This window comes from Aspergillus affinis (genome assembly GCF_023601865.1).
Source record: "Aspergillus affinis strain CMG 70 chromosome Unknown NODE_51_length_216796_cov_86_014955, whole genome shotgun sequence".
In the NCBI taxonomy this organism is placed as follows: Eukaryota; Fungi; Ascomycota; class Eurotiomycetes; order Eurotiales; family Aspergillaceae; genus Aspergillus; species Aspergillus affinis.
Genome location: NW_026515832.1, coordinates 17,431 through 28,765, shown reverse-complemented (window position 1 = coordinate 28,765; position 11,335 = coordinate 17,431). Strand labels below are relative to the sequence as shown.

The 11,335-nt window shown below is 55.4% G+C and overlaps 3 protein-coding genes across 3 annotated transcripts; 1 reads left to right on the top strand and 2 right to left on the bottom strand.

Moving 5' to 3' along the window:
* On the bottom strand, positions 1–4,498 carry spt6 (chromatin-remodeling histone chaperone SPT6; the record flags this gene model as incomplete). Its single annotated transcript, XM_053100873.1, has 4 exons — positions 1–251; positions 318–3,972; positions 4,081–4,260; positions 4,322–4,498. The coding sequence occupies 4 exons, from the start codon at positions 4,496–4,498 to the stop codon at positions 1–3; spliced, it is 4,263 nt and encodes a 1,420-aa protein (XP_052955451.1).
* A 1,047-nt stretch (positions 4,499–5,545) lies between these two features.
* On the top strand, positions 5,546–7,354 carry ste7 (MAP kinase kinase Ste7; the record flags this gene model as incomplete). Its single annotated transcript, XM_053100872.1, has 4 exons — positions 5,546–5,830; positions 5,899–6,056; positions 6,120–6,657; positions 6,728–7,354. The coding sequence occupies 4 exons, from the start codon at positions 5,546–5,548 to the stop codon at positions 7,352–7,354; spliced, it is 1,608 nt and encodes a 535-aa protein (XP_052955450.1).
* Positions 7,355–8,588: 1,234 nt separating this feature from the next.
* KD926_008173 (uncharacterized protein) lies at positions 8,589–10,910 on the bottom strand (the record flags this gene model as incomplete). The annotated part of the gene is made up of 1 exon (XM_053100871.1): positions 8,589–10,910. One exon carries the CDS (start codon positions 10,908–10,910, stop codon positions 8,589–8,591), a length of 2,322 nt encoding a protein of 773 aa, XP_052955449.1.
* Between the last annotated feature and the right edge of the window lie 425 nt (positions 10,911–11,335).

Genomic DNA, 11,335 nt, shown 5'->3' with positions numbered 1-11,335 from the left:
CTACCTCCGTCTACCAGCCTGCATATTGGTAAACATCAACTTGAATCCGTTGCAGAGCGCCTGCATGTCGGGGTAGGGGTTGCGCTGCAGTTCGTAGCCCTGAGGAATCACTTTCACGGGCCAGCTCTGCAGCTGGGAATTTTCTCCGGCCTTGAAGCAGAGGAAGAAATAGCCGGCGTGCTTGGTGTCGATGCAGAAGGAGTAGGCCGACCGCTTGGGGTTGGCTTTGGTGTAGGTTTCTAACCAGGAGTCTGTGCACGAATATTAGCCTCTCAAATCAAAGCAACAAGAAACGAAAGAAAGGAACAGGAACTTACAGGTGGCATCCTTGCTGCCTTCCTGGAACTTCTCATGTACTACCATCTCGTCCACCTTCTTGGCCATCGCCTTGACATGGTTGAAGATCAGATCATCCAAATCGCTGTATGTGTATCGACCGCCAACCTTCAGAACGCGCCCGACGGAGAATTCGTTCTCTTTGTCCAGCTCCAGCACATCAATATGTTGGAACACGCCGTCCGCGACCTTCCACGTTACCGCCAAGTGGTCGGGACCCTTCGAGGAAGGCCGGATCACCACGTCACCGCGGCTCTGCGACCCGAGGAATTCTACGGCCTGCGTGGAGTTGAAAGGCCGGAACAACGGGTGCTTGATGACACGCATGGCTCGCCCGCCGCTCTGGGTCTTCTCCTGCATCGCCTCACGATCCTGGTGTTCTTGTCGCTCGTCCCATTCGCCCTGCAGGCGATCTTGAACCTTGCCCACCGGTCGGCTGACCTGCTCCTCGCGCAGCGAGACGTTGCAGGTAAAGCTCTTCCGGTTGAGGAACAGCACCTTGGCCGGCACGGTCTGGTGTGGCGCGTACAGGGCCCGCACCGGGATGTCGTATCGATCCGTGAGCTCCGACTCGGGCACGAGGGCGTCGATGCCGCAGTCCAGCTTACCGTCGATGTGGTCGTCCGACACGCGCTTGATGGAGATGGGCACCACCATGCCCTCGGCCAACGTGTCCACCGTCTCACCCGTGAGCATGGTGAAGATGTCATCCGTGCTGAGGAAGACATACTGCTTGCGCAGCTCCTCGTACGGTTGCTGAAGCTCGGCACGGATCGTCTCAAGGGTGGCTCGTTTGCGCTGGTTGAGGTTCTTCTCCAGCTGCTCGGCGTACTCTTCCAGAATCAGGTCGTTCACTCGGTCTTGCGCCTCCTCGCGGAACAACTTCCGCACGATGGCGCCCGGTCCGTTCTCGTCCGTCTCCGCCTTGATATCCTCTTCATCCAACTCCAGAGCATCGGCCGCCATCTTTCGCGCAATATCGTAGTCCTCCGGGTGAACTCGAGTGTTGTCCAGCGGGTCGGCATCCGGGTCAGCGTTTTCAAAGTCGATGTACAGGAAACTGGCACAGTTGTTCCACACCTTCACGCCCATAGCTGGATACTGCGCATTCACACCCAGGAGCTCTACGCGGTTGTTCACAACGCCGCCGTTCATGTTGACGATCTTGAGCAGATGGGCTGCCTTCCGCGGGCCCAGGCCACAAACGTATGGGAGAAGATTGGCAGTCGCCGTGTCAGCGACAGCTTCGTTGATATCCACGCCCACCAGGTTCACCATATCGACCAGCGCCGTCTCCAACTGCTTAAGAAGCAATTCTTGACTGACCAGCTGCTGCCCCGGCTTGAACTGAATGGACACGATGTCTCGCCCCAAGGACGCATACTCCTTCAACGGATTCTGCAGGTACTTAGCCAATGCGACACAGTAGTGTGACAAGGGTGCGAAGCTCGGATGATCCTTCTTGGCCCGCTCGCTGTGCTGGTAAAGTCGCGCCACCTCGTCGTTGACAATGACGACCTCCAATCGATCGCTGACCTCGTCGTCTCGGTCGTCGGTGTACGGAGCACCGCGCAGATCCTTCTTATCGACAACGTCGGTCAGAAGCTTGTAAAGCCGGCGAGTCTCCGGAGAACTTCCGGACACACCGATGACGTCGGGTCGGCGTCGACGCACGAGTTCGTCAAAGCCGTCGACATCTTTGCTGTCGGGGATGTTGCGATCGCGGTCGCCAATCGATAGATCCGTAAATCTTCCGTTCTCTAGCACGCGACCGTCTTCCTCCACGTAGGCCCAATGGATCGGTTCTCGTCCGACGATGCCCGATCCTGTAGAGAGAGTCAAGACCCGAGGAACGGTACCCAGCACCATGCCCTTGGGCTTATAAGGGGCTTGATCCAGCCGTTGGGAGAATGCCTCGCGGCACTCCTTTGCCACATGGTTTTCGCATTCTTGACGGATGTTCTCTTTCACGCTGCGGTTGATCAACCGTTCCAACTTCCCCAGGGCCAGGTCCAGCACGTCACGGCGAGCGCGGTTCCAAGCGTCCGCGAGTTCACTATAGTTATCCGACTCGATGTCGGGGTACAGGCGTTGCCGGAAATGGTCGAAGTTCTCGAAACGAACCTTCACCTCCACGAGGCCTTCCTCTTCGGCCTTGAGCATGCGGAGGTACAGCTCCGGGCGGCGGGCGATATCGCTGAGCTGCTGGTTGCGCAGATACTTGAACTCGTAGTACGGATGCTGCTCATCAATGCGCCGCAAACCTTTCTCAGTTCGGAAGCAATCGACGGCGCCGTTCATGTAGTAGGCCTGTCGGATCACCTTACGCATCTTGGGGCTCACAACGATCTCTTCGGCGAACATGGTCTTGGCCGCTTTCAGAACGTGAGACGAATTGGAGAAGTCGTTGTCCACTAGTCCGTCGGCCATATCGTCGGGGCGCTCGGTCGGGTCTTCGGTGTATTGTCGGCGGCCCTCTTTGAGAGCATTCTGTGCGAACGCATCTGCAGAAATTCCAAAGGCACGCACCAATCCGTAGGCCTTTCCGTTCCGGACACGCTCGAAGAAAGTCTTGCTCGAAGCCTTCCGCCGCTGCGTTTCGCCATTGGCCTCGCCGTTCGTCAAAGCCATGTCCCGTAGATGGGATGCATATTGGAAATGAATGTAGTCCTGCACATCTTGGAGCTCCTCCATGGTCACGGCGGCCGGAAGCATCTCGTCTACCACCGGGTCGTTGACTTGGAACAGACTCTGCACGTTGTCATAGGCCTTCTGGATCGTGTTGCGTTTGTCCACGAGCGCCTTGAACTTGAGGTCATGATCGAAGATATCCCAAAGGTCCGTCATGTTCAGCAGCTTTTCCGCCTTGGTGGTGTACTGCGAAGCATCGGCGTCGTAACCGGCGCCGTCCACGGGAACCTTGACGGCATGAATCATGTAGTCTTTGCGGTGCTGGAAGATGAAGGGAACCTCCCAGTCGTCCGTCACCAAGAACTCCAAAACCTTGGCGACCGAGCGTTGGAACGGCTCCCGGAGCTCGGGTTCGATGCGCTTTTTCAAAAGCATGAGGTTCGAGATCCAGGCGGCCTCCTCGCGGAATTGCTCCTCGGTCAAAGCGACGTCTCGGTAGGGCTTGCGGGCAATCTGGTGTCGTTCGGGTTCATCCAGCAAACGAATTTGGTTATCCTCCTCAGTCAACATTTTTTCGGCCAGCTGCGACGGTTCGAAAACATCCTTCAGATCCAGATGTTTTTCTTCATCCACCTCCTGCTCCTGCTCCTGGTCTTCCATGGCCAGGGCGAAGTAGTAGTCATCTCCGTCTCCGAAGGCGGCGCGCATATCCTCGAGGGCATTCGGATCCAAGCCCGTTGCATCGGTGGTGCCCAGGTTAGACATGAAGGTCTTGGGGCGGGCGATTTCCAAATCCTCCTGCTCCCGCTGGCCCTCCTCGTCCGAGAAAACATCTTCTTCGATGAAGTCGTCCATTTCATCGTGCATGGGCCTCCGATGACCGGGCCTGCCATAGTCGCCCGCCGGTTCCTCTTCGTCATCCGAGTTGAAGATATCATTGATACCTTGGGATGGTTGTCGAGAGTCACGGTCTTTATGGCCACGCTTTAGTCGCTTGAATTTAGACTGTATCGAGAAAAGGAAATCAAGTTAGCTCGCTTACACCTCTCTCCCCAAGAGACAGCCGTTTCAATATCCAAAGAGCCCAGGCAAAGAGAATGGGAGTAGGCTTACCTCGGGGGCGGCCGGGGGTGGGCGCCCCGGGTCTAGCTCCCCGATGAGCTCCAAATCTTCATCGTCCAGATGCTCATCCTCGCGCTCACGTTCTTCTCTGCGACGTTTCTTTCGCTCCCGCCGCCGCTCGGCGCGGTCTTCGAGCTCTTCGTCTTCGTCGACGATGAAACCCTCGCGGACCTAGCAAACGAGAACAGGTCAGTACAGGAACAGCATTAATTCCGATCACCGCGTGACTTACTGCGCGGGCGGCTTCTTCATCATCATCCTCGTCTTCGTCTTCTTCACTCGAGTCGTTGTAGTGATTCGAGGTACCCGCACCCTCGCGAGCTCTCCCTTCATAGTCATCGGGAAGCTCCTCCTCATTTTCATCATCATCCAGCATAGCCTCTCCTTCAACGAAGTCGCGGGCGCTCATCTTGTAGGTTCTCGGGCGGAAAGAAAGGATCGAGCTGTAGGGAGAAGGACGGGTTGTTGTCGAGGACAAAGGAAAAAGAACGAGAAGTGACGGACGCGACGAGATCCACCACCGAGACCAGCAGCGGACAACGTTTCCAGCACAGACAGCCCGAGCAAGAGAGGAAGGAGAATTGGAAGGGAAGAGAGAGTGTGAGAGAGGAAGAAGGGACGAAGAACAAGAAGCGACACAAGACGAGCGAGACTTGCCGGCTGCGCCAAAGGGCCGTGGCGCAGTTGTCCTCACCGCCCGGGAGCTGTGGCTGAACGCGCGCGATCAGGTGAGAGCCAGATCAGGTGATCGTATGCTTCACTCAACAGTTAAATTCATACTCCATGTACACAATAGACGATGTATACATTTAACAATCTTGAATAGTTATAGTTATTCAAAGATCCACTCACTACATGCCACAGTTAACAAAGGACCGTCCTGCATGCTGACGTTGCTCTAGAGTGGAGGATTAAATAATTCTTGTTATTGATTGCCTTAGGATCGATAGTTTGAGGGTCTTTGTTCCATGTTTCCCCGACTATTGATGCCACTACGGAGGGAAGAAGAATCGGGGAGTACCGTAGAGAAGATCCTATTACCAGAGAGAACCGTCCCTGCCGACGGAATCCCACCCGACCACGCCTCTGGTGAAACGCGCATAATCCTAGGCAGGAATAGGATACTGCTGCGACTATGAACAGGTTAAACACTACTAAATAGTAGTCGACTACGCCTACAAACTACCCCACCTTCGACCTGTTGCCGCTGCGTCTCTCAGGCTTCCGGCGCCCAATAAACCCACCTGGTTTGTCTCACCAGCCCAGTCTCTCCGTGCCTCCGTCCCATTAATTCACGCCCAGGGGGATTCGTTGGCGCATCTTTTTCCTTTTATCGGCGCCTTTTTCTGTTTTCTTAAATCCATCCATCCATCCTCCCCCTCCCCCCTTCTCGCTCGCGATCTTTCTCTTCACCCTCCTTTCCTCTCCTTCTCTCCCTCCCTCCCCCCCTTTCACCATGGCCGATCAATTCAAGGCTCGTACGTTAAAACGCAAGAACGTCAAGGGTCTTGCCCTGAACGCCGCCCCAAAACCCTCGTCCAACGCCCCCGACGGCGATGCAGCCTCCGGTGCCGTCGGAAGCGGCGAGGTCAAACAGACAGACACCCTGGAAATTGGACTGGAGTTCCGACTCGACCTCCGCAGCGAAGATTTGGTGACCCTGAAGGAGCTGGGCGCAGGAAATGGCGGAACGGTCTCCAAGGTGATGCATGCGTCCACGAAGGTGGTGATGGCCAGGAAGGTATGCGCGCAGTCGATTTGACGTGTCTGTCATCTTCTCTTCTGTCTGCTCACTCCTCACGAACGCAGATCATTCGAGTCGATGCCAAGGAGAAGGTGCGCAAGCAAATATTGCGGGAGCTGCAAGTCGGGCATGACTGCAATTCCCCGAACATCGTCACTTTCTACGGAGCCTTCCAGAATGAAGCTCGAGATATCGTCCTATGTATGGAATACATGGATTGCGGGTAAGTCGACCCTGGGACGCTACTTTTATGAGTAGGGATTCTAACCCGACGGAACCCGATTAGTTCTCTCGACGGTATATCCAAGGACTTTGGCCCGGTTCGGGTGGACGTCCTGGGCAAAATCACCGAGTCGATTCTGGCGGGTCTAGTCTATCTGTACGAGGCCCATCGCATCATGCATCGCGATATCAAACCGTCCAACATCCTCGTCAACTCCCGAGGAAACATCAAGCTGTGCGACTTTGGCGTGGCCACCGAGACCGTGAATTCCATCGCCGACACGTTCGTCGGAACCTCCACCTACATGGCGCCCGAGCGGATCCAGGGTGGTGCGTACACGGTGCGATCGGATGTCTGGAGTGTGGGATTGACGGTGATGGAATTGGCCGTGGGCCGCTTCCCCTTCGATGCGTCCGACGCGTCGGCCGGAGACCGTGCCAGTGCCGGTCCCATGGGTATCCTGGATCTCCTGCAGCAAATCGTGCATGAGCCGGCCCCCAAGCTGCCCAAGAGCGACGCCTTTCCTCCCATCCTGCACGAGTTCGCGGCGAAATGTTTGTTGAAGAAGCCCGAGGAGCGACCGACGCCTCGAGAACTATATGTATGATGCCCTCACCCCGAGAGAGATTACAGCCGTGGGTTTGTTCCCGTTTGCTAACAACCGGATTCAGGACAAGGATGCCTTCCTGCAGGCGGCAAAGCGCACCCCCGTCGACCTACAAGAATGGGCCATCAGCATGATGGAACGACATAACCGTAAATCTTATCTGGCTCCGGCGCCGCCCAAATCGCTCAAGGAGGAGGCCTCGCAGCCCATCGCCAACCCCAGCCCGGCCGCTGCCAAACCTGTGTCCAGCAAATCGTCCTCGCGCACGCCGCAGTATCCCCCCTCGTCCGGCGACATCCCATTGAATATGCCCGCCGAGGTATCCTCGTCCCATTCCCGACACTACCAGTATCCTTCGAATCCGTCGCCGCGACCCTCCCGATCCACTCGATCTCCGCCTCTCTCGCTGGAGCACCTGTCCCTGGAAACCAAAGAAGACGAATATCGCTCCGGCCGTCGTCCGTCGCGGGCACACCTGGTGGATCCCATTTCAGCCATCGATTCCCCAATGCGACCTTCGATGAGTTCCCGCTCGGCCAGCTCTCACAACACGAAATCGCGCATGCCTCTGCAGTCCTCGACGCACCCCGTTCGCGCAGCACCGCCGCCCAGCGGTCCCCCGCCGCCGGTCCCAACGTCGGGCGGAGGATCGTGGGGGCGCCAACCCGGTTCGATGCGAGGTGCTGTATAAACCACTGGCTTGGGGTCTTGCCTTGCCTTGTCTACATCTATGTAGCATTCGCCATGTCATGTCAATGTCATCTTTGGCTATCAATGAACATACCTCTTTTCCGTCACCCCTGCAGGACTAGCGATTTATCCTTTTACTTTCGTGATTATTTACCCATCCCGCCTTATTCCAATTTTCAGATAACGAAATACTCGATCCTGAACTAACCAACCCATCCCTATCTATCTATTCACTTCTGATGATTTCTGCATCGGCAAAGGCGTCTTTTATTCCCTCTTCCTCGGTCCTGTCTTTAACTTCAAACTCTAAATCTCGATTGGCTCTTCGGTTCATTTTGAAACCGTCTCTCTATTTTTACGCTACGCTGGTTTATCTGTTGTTTGTTTTTCTGGTTTTATCACGTTGGTTTCCATAACATACTTCCTTCCATTTCGCTGTCTTTGTTTGGTCAATGCAAGTCTTTTTTGTCAAAGGAAGTTAGATGTCGAGCGAGGCTGGAACTCTTGTTACATCTGATCTGACCTGATTCTATCCATTTTGGATCTGTCTGTTTGATCACGGGTTTTCTATATCTCCCTGTCGGTACAAAGTACAGAATCAGAATATACGAATCGTTTTTTTTCTTTTCTTTTCTGTTTTTTTGTGGTTTCATATCATGTCGAAATCAGCACGAACAAATACTACAAATAGAGTTATTTCTCGGATAGATTTTTCCGCATGGAAGATGGATAGTAAAATGGAACACGAACACAAGAAACTGGAATAAGAAAAATAGCAAAAAAAAAAAAAAAAAAAAAAAAAAAAAAAAAAAAAAAAATTGACACCGCACCGAATCATGCACAGGAAATAGAAACGACACCGGTCCAGGCGAGCGAGAACAACCAAAGAAGCAAAGAAGCGTAGGAAACCCGTGAGAACGTCATGTCACAGAACAGAACCAAAGAGAGAAAATCGAATCAGACACCGTATACTGTAGTCACACCCATACAATAGTTTCAATCAATCGTTCTACAAGAAAGACCCTCTGGGTCGTCCCTCTGCACTCGATCCCAGATAAGAAGAGTTGACACAGAATGAAAATAATGAAAAAGGGGGGAGATATAAAGAAACAGTTATAGAAAGGTGTAAAAAGAAGACGGGGAAAAAAAAGGAAAAGAGAGAAATTACTTCGTCGCCAGTTCGTGCCCAGGTCCGGGAAGGGGAGGCGCAATGTTCGGACGGGGAGCCAATTCGATCATCGCCGGCGATTTTCCTCCTCGAGTACTCGTCGAGCCTCCGCGGCCAGCGACTCCTCCGCCTCGACCATGCGATGTAGGCCCATTTCCGCTCGGTTTGTCCTGTTCCGTTTGTTGACGAGCTGTTTTGGTCCGTGGACGGCGCGGATTGCCTCCTCGCGACCCAGGACCGCGCAGAGGAAGACCGGTTTCCTGCGATATGGGGACGGCAGCCGCCAGAGGGACTTGATGCTGGGTGGTTGGCGGGCCTCGTCCGCGACCTCCACGTCCACGGCCGCGGCCACGTTTGATTGTACCATCGGCGCTGTAGATAAACAAATTAGCATTACTCTCGACGTGACCACAAAGTCCGACAAGGATAAAATCACGTACCGTTCCACTTGCACCTTCTCGCCCTCGGGCACCAGAGGCCCACTGTATACAAAGAACCCATCTTTACTGGCCGCAGCCTGTTCCTGCCAGGCTAGCTCGCTATCGTCCACAAACGGATCGTCTCGGTCATATTCCTCCATCTTCTTCTTGCGGCGCTTCTTCTTTCCTTCCGTAGCCTCGGGCCCGTTGGCGCGAGCCACTGACGGTCCTAGTGCGCTTTCCCCTTCTAAGTCACTGTCTCGATCCATTTCCAGACTCAGGTCCTCGTCCGCACTCTCTCCAGCCGAGACTCCACGACCGGTCTTATCGTTCCGTTCCAAAGCAGCTCCTGCCGCGGCCACACGGGCCAGTCGCTCCTTGTGGGCCGCAAGACGGGGATGCAGCGCTGCAAACCCATATTGCTCCTCTGCGAGACGGGCAAAATTGACAATCCGATCGCCATTGCCTTGTAGGGGGATATGCAGAATGATACTGGGCGTGCGCCGCGAAGAGGGATCGTCAGATGCACCGTCGCCCACGCCGAACAGCGCATTGGAGATCAGTCCGGAGCCTTGGGGTAGCGGCTTCGGAGCTTCCTTTGCCCCGCGGGGTGGTTTCGGTGATGTAGGGTCCGATGGTGGTGCCGTGGGGGGTGCTTTGCTTTCCTTCTTTGGAGCTTTAACCACCGCAGAAGGGGGCGAACGATCCGCATCGACGTCCATCGGAGTTGGCTCATGCGACGGTGCCCGTTGGTTATTTGACGAGGCCGGTTGCGAAGGCTCGGGCATTGGAAGTGGAATCACCGACGCAGGCTGAGCCGGGGGAGACGGATTTGAGGGCGGAGATCTTTGAGAGGGCTGCTGCGGTTGTGGTTGCGGTTGCGGCGGGTAGGGCGATCGATTGGCGTAAGGAGAAACTGGTCGGACTTGAGGGGGTGGCAGCGGTGGAGGGGTGGGCGCGATGGCCGGCGTGGCAGCCGGCGAGGGAGAGTAGGCCGAATTGCCACGCCCGGGGGAGACATAAGACCGGGGAGCATAGAGCGGAGGCGACGAGTTCGTAGGGGGGTCGATTATGCTGGCAATGGCCGGTGACGCGCTGGCACGGAACGGTGGCCGGGGTGATAGCGGGCGCGCCGATGGACTGAAGACAGAGCTAGGCACTGGCGTCGAAACTGGAGGTGGAGCCGGGGTGGCCGTGTCAAAAGCCGATCGAATGGGGTCAAAGTTCTGGCCGCTGGTCCTGGTCGGCGGCGGCGGCGGAGGTTGAGATTGAGGGCGCGGGGGCGGCCCTACTGGAGCCATCGTATGATAGGAAATCGACTGTACCTGGACAGGAGGAGGTGGGGTAGGGTGAGCTGACGAGGGTAGCGAAGCGGACGACTGCATCGAGTGGCGAGGTCCTTGTTGCAGGTGCGATGGGGGTTGAGGTTGGTGATGATGATGGTGAAGAGAGACGACCGGCGGAGGAGCTGGAGGACTGGCCGCGGGGGTAGTAGGAGCTGGCGGAGCTGGAGCTGCCGTATGAGCTGGAATTGGAGCAGGCGGCGCAGTGGAAACTGGCACGGGAGGCTTCTGTTCCGGAGGCGTCTCCTCGAGCTTGGGTTTCTTGCGAGAAGGTGCGGCCGAATTGTTCGAAGAATGAGCGTTTGGCGTAGAAACGGATTTATCGCGTTGACGCCGATTGCCCCGTTTCAATTCCTTCTGCTCCTGCCCGTCTTTATCCTTATCGTTCTCCTTGTTGCTGTCCTTTTCTTTGGATTTATCCTTGTCTTTTTCCTTCTCCTTCTCCTTCTCCTTGTCCTTGTCCTTTTCTTTTTCTTTCTCCTTGGATTTGGTCGCTTTGGTGTCTTTGCGGTCGAGATCTCCTTCGTCGTCCTTCTTGCGACGCGACCGTCGAGGGCGTTGGGCGGCGGCGAGGGAACGCGAGCGGTGATCGTCCTGAGCCGGCCAGACGGACGGCTCCGGGGACATGATGGAAAGAGACGATTAGGGTGCGAGCATCGAGATAGAGAAGACTGGAGGGTATAGCAGGTGGCGAGGTGGAAAACGAGTGGATGACAGGAACGCGGTTTTTGATGGATCGATGCGAGGATTGAACTGTCGGGGGGGAATGAACTCCAACACGGAAGGATCCGAAGGAAAAGGGAAAATAGAAAATGGAAAAACCGAAAGAAAGAAAAAGAAAGATGAGCGCAGATGAAAGAAAATGGAATTAGACCATAGGACGAGATGTGATAGAAAGGGTGGATGGAAGATGAAGGATGGAAGTCGCGGAGGAGGAGAGGAGAAAACACGAACGGGAAAAGGAGGAGAAAGGGAGGGTGAAGAAGGGAAGGAAAAAGGGTTCAGACGAGGAAAGGATGGCAGTTCCGGGTAGAATGAGACAGTAAACGAGA